The sequence below is a fragment of the Cherax quadricarinatus genome, chromosome 34 (genome assembly GCF_038502225.1).
Source record: "Cherax quadricarinatus isolate ZL_2023a chromosome 34, ASM3850222v1, whole genome shotgun sequence".
NCBI classification, from domain to species: domain Eukaryota; kingdom Metazoa; phylum Arthropoda; class Malacostraca; order Decapoda; family Parastacidae; genus Cherax; species Cherax quadricarinatus.
In genome coordinates this window covers 32596395-32607667 of record NC_091325.1, presented here as the reverse complement: position 1 = coordinate 32607667, position 11273 = coordinate 32596395, and the positions used below count along the sequence as shown (strand labels likewise).

The window sequence follows — 11273 nt, the reverse complement described above, 5'->3', positions numbered from 1 at the left end:
AGCAGATTCACTGGCACAAGAGGAGATATAAAAAAGACCTGGAAAACACTTTCCCAGATTCTGGGGACCCACAAACTGAAAAAACAAGAATATTGTTTTAACTAAACCTCATGAAACACCACTGCATTCCACTGATACAGCTAACAAGATAAACTACTTCTTCTCAAACATAGGATCTAATCTCGCCAGTAAAATCCCACGTACCAATGCCGGTGCCGGGGGCTACCTAGATGGGAATTTCCCAAATTCCTTCTATCTTGTACTGAGTCCACGGAAGTCACCGCGATCATAAAGTCACTTAAAAATAACTCGGGGAATCTGTCTCACGTCCCACCATTATTGTACAAGCGAGCAGCCCATGTCCTTTCGCATGCTATTACATTACTTTTTAGCAAGTCACTAGAAACTAGCACTTTCCCGACACTACTCAAGAAAGCAAGGGTTACACAAATACATAAAGGTGGTGACCCTACAGACATAAACAACTATAGGCCAATATCAAACTTACCGTTGCTATCCAAAATCTTCGAGAAACTCGTGCACAGGAGACTATATTCATTTATAACGTCACAAAACATTCTCAACCCCTGAGGAAGCCTTCACAAGGTTCCAAGGTGGTAAATGCAATGATGTAAAATATCCCATCACAGAACATTATTATTATTATAATCAAGGGGGAAGCGCTAAACCCGGAGGATCATACAGCGCCTGGGGGGGGGATATGTGGAAGGCATTCAGGCTTAATTCGGGGAACTGGAGCACAGATCCAATTCCCTAAATCAAGAGCCCCTCACCAACATCAAGGAACCTTCCTTGAGGGGCCATCACAGAACAGTAGGAGGCCAAGGCAGGAATGAGATGAGAGTAACAGAGCTATGATTGACACACTGGTTGAAATGGCCAGAAGGGCTCATGCGAGCAGAGCAAAGCTACTGGTTGCGGGTGACTTCAATCTTAAGGAAATCGACTGGGAAATCCTGAAGCCACATGGGGGCCTGGAAATGTGGAGGGATAAGATGATGGAGGTGGTACTGGAAAACCTCATGTACCAATATGGAAGGGACACTACCGAGAGAGAGAGGACAGGATAAACCAGCAAGACTGGACCTTGTATTCACCTTGAGTAATGCAGCTATTGAGGAAATCACGTATGAAAGACGTTTTGGGGCCAGTGAACTCGTGGTTCTGAGCTTCGAATAAATAGTAGAGTTAGAAGTGGAGAGGGAAGCAGAAAGGGCAGGACGAATGAAGCCAAACTTCAAGAGGGGACTACACAGGCATGGAGAATTTCCAGCATGGGTTTCAGTGAGACAGAGAACTGACAGGGAAGTCAGTAAACGAGATGATGCTATATGTGACAACAATGTGCAAAGAAGCTGAGGAGAGGTTTGTACCCAAGGGTAACAGAAATAATGAGAAAGCCAGGATGATCACTAGGTTCACCCAAAGGTGTAGAGAGGCCAAAACCTTGTGTGTTAGAGAATGGAAGAAGTATAGAAGGCAAAGAACCCAGGAGAAATAAGGAGAGCAGTCTAGTTCAAGCCCCTCAAAGCGGTCATCGTGACTCACGAAATCGTAATGACACGTTTGAAAACAAATCATATCATGGTTGAGAACAGAACCCTCGATCAGCGACTCTTCAAACTCATGATGGACGCATTAGCCACTGGGCCAGGTGGCTACTGTAAGTGTGATGGAAAAGTTCAATAGATAGGAGTAGCGAGGGAGTATATAGTAACAATAGTTTCATTGTTGGAAACTTGTTAATGTAGGGTAAGTCAAGCTCACGCTATTCCCGTCTTTTTTCCCCCTCCCCGAAAGTGATAGTTTGTTTGCCGGCTACTTGTTAAGGTAAGGCAAGTCTAGCTCCCGCTATTCCTGCCTTTTTTCCCCCACCCCGAAAGTGATAGTTTGATTGCCGGCTGCTTGTTAAGGTAGGGTCAGTCTAGCTCAATCTATCCCTTCCCCTCCTTCTTGCCCCCCCCCAAAAAAAGGTGACGTGTGGGGCTCTGGTCCAAACAGTAATCACTAGGCTCACAGCTCCCAGCACTACTCTTGGATGACAGAGAGGGTCACCTGCCAATCAACGAGAAGAATTGATGGAGATGGACTAACGTCCTGAGACTTCCCCTTTTTGGATTTAATTACCCGTGCACCTGTATGAAATTGCAGGATGTAACCCCTTATCTTTGCAGTGGAAAAAACCTGCTTTCCTATCATCTGGACTGAGTATTCATGGATAGACTCTGTGAAGAACGACCCGGTGGGTTGTCATCAACACCTGCGACCCCCCCCCATCATCGGCAACGGCTACGATTTCAACAACAAGCAGTGTCACCGACACCAGACAACCAAGTTTTATATTAGCGTTGAATTCAGTTATCATTTACATTTTTCATTTTTCATTTTCTTTATTGTAGGATTAATATTTCATATTTAAGTGTTTTATATTTCATTTTTTCTAAATAATAAAGTGTTTATGTTTGTCAGTTTTTATTCTTTTTCTATTCATTAATTTTCCTGAGGAGGAGCCAGCCTTGGTAATACTGTCTGAAGTTGTTACAGGGCTGATTAAGCCTTTACAAGTGGCGACCTTGCCAGGATCAACTCTACTGAATCAAGATTCAACTCCATCTCGAATCTACCATTGGAACTTCATCGCCTCATACCACAGACGGTTACCACCAGCCATGAGTAATCATTCTCTATGGTAGGACTACAGTACAGGTATTTAAAAGATTTGGTGATTGTTATAGTCTCAATTTATTGTAAGTCAAGTCAAGGCAGGAATACTAGTTAATTCTGCCATCTATCTTTGTGTGAGCTTGAAACACTTTGGAGGATTAGACTCTAGGGATCCAAGATTTTCCAGTGACAATTTGTTTCATTGAGCTCTTTATTTTATCAAGGGAACTGTCGTTGGACACTCTTGATTTGTTGGTGAGAAGATTGGATGGTTAAGTGACCCCATTCTACTTACTGTTTGCTCGGAGCCGGCATAGAACCCTTCATTTTAATTAATACATATTGTTTAATTGGAGTAGGGATCGAGCGCTCTGATTTATTTACAGTTTGAGCAGAGCAGGAATTGAACCCTCCGTTTTGGTTAATACCCGTTTCATTTCCCCTGATAGTTTAAGTTATTCTTGCAAGTATGGAGGAATACCAGTTTTGGATGAACACTGGAAGTAAGTTAGGAATAACAGGGAAAAATTTAGAATCTTTCATTAGTGCTAAGATCCAGGAAAGACTTGAAAGAGAGAGAATTGAGAGAGAAGAGAGACAGCTAGAAAGGGAAAGAGAAGAGAAAAAGAAGAGAGAGAGAATTGAGAGAGAAATCCAAGAAACACGGTTAGAAAGAGAAAGAGAAGACAAAAAGGAGCGTGATAGACTTGATCGTGAAAAAGAGCTAGAGAACGTGAGGAACAGGCTAAAATACGTGAGGAACAGGCTAAAATAAGAGAACTTGAGGAAAGAGCAAAGGATAGAGAAGTTGAGGAAAAAGCTAGAGAACGTGAGGAAAAAGCTAGAGAACTTGAGTTAATAGAGAGAGAAAAGGATCGCGAGCTCGAAAAATCTCGCCTTGAATTAGAGAATAAAAAGTTAACTCTTACACAACAACAATTAGAGGAAGGAGTAATTAAACATCATGCAGCTAGTGCACATATTCCAACACCTAATTTACCTCCCTTCACAGAGGGGGAATACATAACTTCAAACATTATCAGGCTTGAAAATACCGCTACCCTCTGTGAATGGCGTGCTGACACCTGGGCTACTAGGTTAGCAATGTTATTTTCTGGTACCGCTTTGAAAATCTATGCAACTTTGTCGCAGGATATTATATGTAATTATAACCTACTGAAGAAGGCAATCCTTAAAGCATATCAAAAAACCACTAATTCTTACAGGAAAGATTTCAGGTATGCCACCTTACAGCCTGGCCAGAACTTTCAACAGTTACAGGTAACACTCTTTCGTTTGTTCCACTTTTGGATAGAGAGTTCGGGAATTGATCACAGTTATGAATCTCTTAGAGACTTCATGGTTGCTGACCAGTTCCTGAAAGCTCTTCCTCACCAGATACGAACATTCGTTAGAGAACGTAACCTGATTAAAGCTGAGGAAGTTGCTGAGGCTGCTGACCTGTATGCTGAGGCTCACAATTCCTATAAAGACCTAAAGGGATCGAACCCTAAGGGCAAGGGTTCATCAGACCTTAAGAAATCAAAGCCTCTAGTGGAAAGGGACATAAACGTCCAGATTGTCATTCTAAGAAGGTCCAAAAAGTTGGAAGATGTTTTAAAGACAGCAATGACCAAGCACCCTTCTGTTCAGGAACAGTTAATGGACTTAATGTATCTACCATTTTACGAGACACATGTATAGTCATTTCTGATAAGCTGTTCCCTAATTTTAAAGAAACTCATTACTCTGCTATACTTTCAGACTACATGGGCCGTACAGACACTTTTCCTACCATCCGTTGTTACATTAGGTCTAAATGGTTCACAGGTTGGTCTGAAGCCGTACTAGCTCCCATCACTTCTTGCTCCGTACTAATAGGTAATGTAAAAGATGCCATTCTTCCGTCTGAGGTTGACCTTTCATCACCAAAGATGGACATAAGTGTTTCAGATCCTCTTCCTATAGAGTCGAAGAAGCCCCTCGAAAGTACAGATGAGACAATGTCTCGTGAGATTCATGTGGGATTAAAAACCAGTGATATTACTCTCGAAAGCGAGGTAGTAGGATCACCGGGTCACTTGTTAGATGAAAGTGAAGACATCACCTCCGATACTATAAATGTCTTGACTAGGGCTCAGACCAAAGCCCAGGCTTCTTCTACCTTGTATTGTGCCAAAACAAAAACATTCACATTGCTAAACTCACAAATTATAATGTAGTCACTTAGCCTTAATACCATAATCTGTAAGGACTTAATGTTGAGAATTAATCTAAGTCTTCCCAAAATGCCTAGCCATGCTAGGTGTTCTAGTGGCCCCCAATGCAATTAGTATTTTATAACATGTAACCCACACAATATCCAAATCCTGTAAACCCCACATTGTAACCCTTATAGAGAATAAACTTAATTTGACTTGATTTGATTGTGTTGCCAAAGAGTTAAGCTATTTTTCTATAAGAATAACTCAATTTCCATAATTTTTCGATTTTTTTTAAAGAGCGCAAAATTTTTTACGGTCGGCCCCTTCACATATGCTTATCTTCATTACTAAATGCACATCTTTACTACTAAATGCACATCTTCACTACTAAACGCACATCTTTACTACTAAACGCGCATCTTCACTAGTAAAGGCACATCTTGAATCCTAAATACTCACCTTCACATGTATATGCCTATCTTCTCTAGTAAAGGCACATCTTCACTAATAAATGCACGTATTCACTGCTAAATGCACATCTCCGCTATGAAACAGACATCTTCACTACTAAATGCACATCCCCAATATGAAACACATATCTTCACTACTAAACGCACATTTTCACTAAGAAACGCACATATTCACTACTAAACGCACATCTCCACTAAGAGGCGCACGTCTTCACTAGTAAATCCACATCTTCACTAATAAAGGCACATCTTCACATATAAACACTCATCTTCACATATAAACGCCCATCTTCACTACTAAGTATACATCTTCACTAATAAACGCACATCTTCACTACTAAACGCACATCTTCACTAAGAAACAGATACATGTTCACTGCCATACACTCACATGCACATATTTACCATTACACTGGGATATACATATTCGTAATTCAGTGTAACAAGTTGATGTTCCAAGGGTGACCGAAACGTCGTCACAAGTATCTTCTCTGTTGTTGCTTAAATCAAGTTCGTTAACAAAGTTCAGTATTTACAAAGTTGTAAATAAAGTAACGTCAGTTCCATTTAAGCAACTTTTTTTGCCAATGTGATAATAAAAGTTAGTTCGTTAAGGGAATTACTTAGAAAATAACTTTGACAAGATGAGTAATTTGATGAAGTAACTTTTGTTGGTATCGATAATCATCGTCATCGTAGATGTTATCTATATAAGGCATCTGAGATAAAGCATCAAACAAGCGAATTGTAAGATGCGTTTGAGAATTCAGGACGCATTATAGCCCTGTTGGCTACAATCTACCAGACTGGGCACCTGGTTGTTGGGACCCAGAGTCCCCTTCTTCGACGATGACGTCGGAGACATTTCCAATTTTGCTAATTTCTTCGTTTTGCAGGAATTGGCAGAGGACAAGGGAGTCAGCCTTAGTGGTATTAGTAAACCATCAGGAAAGCTTATTGCCCTAGCCCTACTTACCTTTCCTGTGTAAGTCATTATATTGATAGTAGGCCTCTATAACGTTATTATAGATGTGTGTAATAAATTATAGAGCGAGGACGAACGCTTGTAGGGCGAAAACAAACTTGAGGTTCGTTAGGCCAAGGTCAAACCCGAAGAGTCGCCAGAGGTCGAACCCGAGGAGTCGCCCGAGACTGAGGCCGAACCCCAACCCGAGGAGTCGTCAGAGGCCGAACCCGAGGAGTCACTCCAGGCTGAGGCGGAATCCGAACCCAAGGAGTCACCCGAGACCGAACCCGAACCCGAGGAGTCGCCCGAGGCTGAGGCCGAACCCGAACCCGAGGAATCTCACGAGTCTGAGGCCAAACTCGAAAACAATGAGTCGGCCAAACCTGAGCCCGATGAGTCGCACGAAGCCGAATCCGAACCAGGGAAGTCGGCAGAGGCCGAGGCAGAATCGAAACCCGAGGATTCGCCCGAGGCTGAGGCTGAACCCGAACCCGAGGAGTCGCCAGAGACCGAACCAGAAACCGAGGAGTCGCTCGAGGCCGAGGCCGAATCCGAGCCCGAGGAGTCTCACGAACCTGAGGCCGAACACGAACCGGAGGAGTCGGCCGAACACAAACCTGAGGAGTCGTCCGAGGCCGAACCCGAACCCGAGGAGTCACCCCAGGCTGAGGCGGGATCCGAACCCGAGGATTCGCCCGAGACTGAACCCGAGGAGTCGCCCGAGAGCGAACCCGAGGAGTCGCCCGAGGCCGAGGAAGAATCCGAACCCGAGGAATCTCCCGAGTCTGAGGCCAAACCCGAACCTGAGGAGATGGCCGAACCCGAACCCGAGGAGTCGCCCGAGGCCGAGGCAGACTCCAAACCCGAGGAGTCTCCTGAGCTTCAGGCCGAACCCGAGGAGTCGCCCGAAGCCGAACCCAAACCAGAGGAGTCGCCCGAGGCCGAGACAGAATCCGAACCAGAGCATTCGCCCGAGGCTGAGGCTGAACCCGAACCCGAGGAGTCGCAAGAGACTGAACCAGAATCCGAAGAGTCGCTCGAGGCCAAGGCCGAATCCGAACCCGAGGAGTTTCCAGAGCCTGAGGCCGAATCCGAACCCGAGGAGTCGCCCGAGACCGAACCCGAGGAGTCGCCCGAGGCCGAGGAAGAATCCGAACTCGAGGAATCTCCCGAGTCTGAGGCCAAACCCGAACCTGAGGAGATGGCCGAACCCGAACCCGAGGAGTCGCCCGAGGCCGAGGCAGACTCCAAACCCGAGGAGTCTCCTGAGCTTCAGGCCGAACCCGAGGAGTCGCCCGAAGCCCAACCCAAACCAGAGGAGTCGCCCGAGGGCGAGACAGAATCCGAACCAGAGCATTCGCCCGAGGCTGAGGCTGAACCCGAACCCGAGGAGTCGCCAGAGACTGAACCAGAATCCGAGGAGTCGCTCGAGGCCAAGGCCGAATCCGAACCCGAGGAGTTTCCAGAGCCTGAGGCCGAATCCGAACCCGAGGAGTCGCCTGAAGCTGAACCCGAACCAGAGGAGTCGCCCGAGACCGAGGCAGAGTCCGAACCCTGGGATTCGCCCCAGGCTGAGGCTGAACCCGAACCCGAGGAGTCGCAAGAGACCGAACCAGAACCCGAGGAGTCGCTCGAGGCCGAGGCCGAATCCGAACCAGAGGAGTATCCTGAGCCTGATGCCGAACCCGAACCTGAGGAGTCGCCAGAGACCGAACCAGAACTCTAGGAGCATATCCGTGGCCTGAGGAGCTTATCCAGGGCCTGGGGAGCTTATCCCGGGCCTCGGATAAGCCTTGAGGAGCTTATCCGTGGCCTGGGGAGCTTATCCACCCTAGGGAGCTTATCCCGGGCTTGGGGCGCTTATTTGGGGCCTGGGGAGATTATCCGGGGCCTGGGGAGGTTATCCGGGGCCTAGGGAGCTTATTTGGGGCATGGGGAGCTTATCCGGGGCCTAGGAAGCTTATCCGTGGCATTGGGAGCTTATCCATAGTCTGCGGAGCTCATCCGGGGCCTGGGTCGGCCTCGATCCGATGCCGAGGCCGAACCCGAACCCGAGGAGTCAATCGAGTATGAACCCGAGCTCGGGGAATCACCCGAGGACGAGCCCGAGGATTCGCGCGAGGCCGAGGTCGGACCGGAGGAATCGCTCGAGGCAGAAGTCGAACCCGAACCCGAGGATTCACCCGAAGTCGAGGCCGAACCCGAAACCGAGGAGTCGCCCGAGGCCGAACCCGAACCCGAGGAGTCAATCAGGGCTGAACCCGAACTCGAGGATTCACACGAGAACGAACCCGAGCCCGAGGAGTCGCTTGAGGCCGAGGCCGAACCCGAACTCGAGGTGCACCAAGTGACAGTGTCACTTTAGGAGGAATAGAGGGTAGACGCCCCGTAGGAGGGCCAGGGGACAGTGTCACCCCAGAAGGACGAAGGGACAGTCTCACAACAGGAGGATCAAGGGACAGTGTCATCCCAGGAGGACCAAGGGACAGTGTTATCCCATTAGGATCAAGGGACAGTGTCACCCCAGGAGGAACAAGGGACATTGTCATCCCAGGAGGGCCAGGCGGCAGTGTCACCCCAGGAAGGCTATTTGGAGGGGATAGACACATCTAGTAAACATTCCTCACTGTTAAACAGAGTTGTTAATATGGTACTCGGTGTTTATTCAGTGTTTCTCGTCCCTGTTGCACTGACATTGTTCAGCGTGTGAGGTGTTCCACTGAACAAAAATGACCCTTTCTACACAGTCCCTTATCATTTGTTCAAAGACTAATGAAATAATTTTTATTTTAAATTTTACTTTTAAGTATTGTCCTAATATAAATGATTTTCATATTTATATTATATATATATATATATATATATATATATATATATATATATATATATATATATATATATATATATATATATATATATACCTGTCTATACATCCACAGCAGGTCTCGAATCTGGTAACTCTGCATCAGAGTCCACAGTACCACAGACTCTGATACAGAGTTAGCAGGCTCGATTCCTGCTATGGACGTAGAGACAATATAAATGATTTCGCCTGTTTGCGAATTGTTAAGCATATATGCATATATATATAATTTTTTTTTTCAACAAGTCGGCCGTCTCCCACCGAGGCAGGGTGACTCAAAGAGAAAGAAAGTCCCCAAAAGTAAAATACTTTCATCATTCAACACTTTCACATCACTAACACATAATCACTGTTTTTGCAGAGGTGCCCAGAATACAACAGTTTAGAAGTATATACGTATAAAAATACACATATCTCTCCAAACTGCCAATATCCTAAACCCCTCCTTTAGAGTGCAGGCATTGTACTTCCCATTTCCAGGACTCAAGTCCGGTTATATAAAATAACCGGTTTCCCTGAATCCCCTCACTAAATATTACTCTGCTCACACCCCAACAGATCGTCAGGTCCCAAATACCATTTGTCTCCATTTACTCCTATCTAACACGCTCACGCACGCTTGCTGGAAGTTCAAACCCCTCGCCCACAACATCTCCTTTACTCCCTCCCTCAAACCTTGTCGAGGCCGACCCCTACCCCGCCTTCCTTCCCCTACAGATTTATACGCTCTCCATGTCATTCTACTTTGATCCATTCTCTCTAAATGACCAAACCACCTCAACAAACCCTCTTCAGCCCTCTGACTAATACTTTTATTAACTCCAAACCTTCTTCTAATTTTCACACTCCAAATTTTCTGCATAATATTTGCACCAGACATTGCTCTTAGACAGAACATCTCCACTGCCTCCAACATCCTCCTCGCTGAAGCATTTACAATCCAAGCTTCACACCCATATAAGAGCGTTGGTACTACTATGCTTTCATACATTCCCTTCTTTGCTTCCGTAGATAACATTTTTTGCCTCCACATATACCTCAATGCACCACTCACCTTTTTCCCTTCATCAATTCTATGATTAACCACATCCTTCATAAATCCATCCGCTGACACGTCAACTCCCAAATATCTGAAAACATTCACTTCTTCCATACTCCTCCTCCCCAATTTGATATCCAATTTTTCTTTATCTAAATCATTTGATACTCTCATCACCTTACTCTTTTCTATGTTCACTTTCAACTTTCTACCTTTACACACATTCCGAAATTCGTCCACTAACCTTTGTAATTTTTCTTTAGAATCACCAATAAGCACAGCATCATCAGCAAAAAGTAACTGTGTCACTTCCCATTTTGCATTTAATTCCCCATAATTTAATCCCACCAATCTCCCGAACGCCCTAGAATTTATTTCTTTTATAACCCATCTATAAATATATTAAACAACCATGGTGACATTATACATCCCTGTCTAAGACCTACTTTTACCGGGAAGTAGTCTCCCTCTCTTCTACACACCCTAACCTGAGCCTCACTATCCTCATAAAAACTCTTTACAGCATTTAATAACTTACCACCTATTCTATTCACTTGTAACATCTGCCACATTGCTCCCCTATCCACTCTATCATATGCCTTTTCTAAATCCATAAAAGCAATAAAAACTTCCCTACCTTTACCTAAATACTGCTCACATATATCCTTCAATGCAAACTCTTAATCTACACATCCCCTACACATTCTAAAACCTCCTTGCTCATCCGCAAACCTACATTCTGTCTTACCTCTAATTCGTTGAATAATAACCCTACCGTACACTTTTCCTCGTATACTCAGTAAACTTATTCCTCTATAATTTTTACAATCTCTTTTGTCCCCCTTTTCTTTATATAAAGGGACTATACACACACTCTGCCAATCCCTAGGTACCTTCCCCTCTTTCATACATTTAATAAACAAAAATACCAACCACTCCAACACTACATCCCCACATGCTTTTAATAATTATGTCATGATGCCGTCAGTTCCAGCTGCTTTACCCCCTTTCATTCCACGTAATGCCTCACGCAGTGGTAGAGTTT

General features: G+C 45.0%; 1 protein-coding gene across 1 annotated transcript; it reads left to right on the top strand.

Annotated features, from left to right (window-relative positions):
* Positions 1-1578: 1578 nt before the first annotated feature.
* LOC138853604 (cell surface glycoprotein 1-like) lies at positions 1579-9107 on the top strand. Its single transcript, XM_070091267.1, has 3 exons — positions 1579-1684; positions 4516-4706; positions 6457-9107. The coding sequence occupies exons 1-3, from the start codon at positions 1579-1581 to the stop codon at positions 8050-8052; spliced, it is 1893 nt and encodes a 630-aa protein (XP_069947368.1). The 3' UTR covers positions 8053-9107.
* The last annotated feature ends 2166 nt before the right edge of the window (positions 9108-11273 follow it).

Bases quoted from the DNA above. Each gene is read 5' to 3' on its own strand.
- LOC138853604 (XM_070091267.1), top strand. From the start codon at position 1,579: ATGACACGTTTGAAAACAAATCATATCATGGTTGAGAACAGAACCCTC. The intron at 1,685-4,515 runs GTAAGTGTGATG...AATGGTTCACAG, and splicing joins CACTGGGCCAGGTGGCTACT to GTTGGTCTGAAGCCGTACTA. The intron at 4,707-6,456 runs GTGGGATTAAAA...GAGGTTCGTTAG, and splicing joins CAATGTCTCGTGAGATTCAT to GCCAAGGTCAAACCCGAAGA.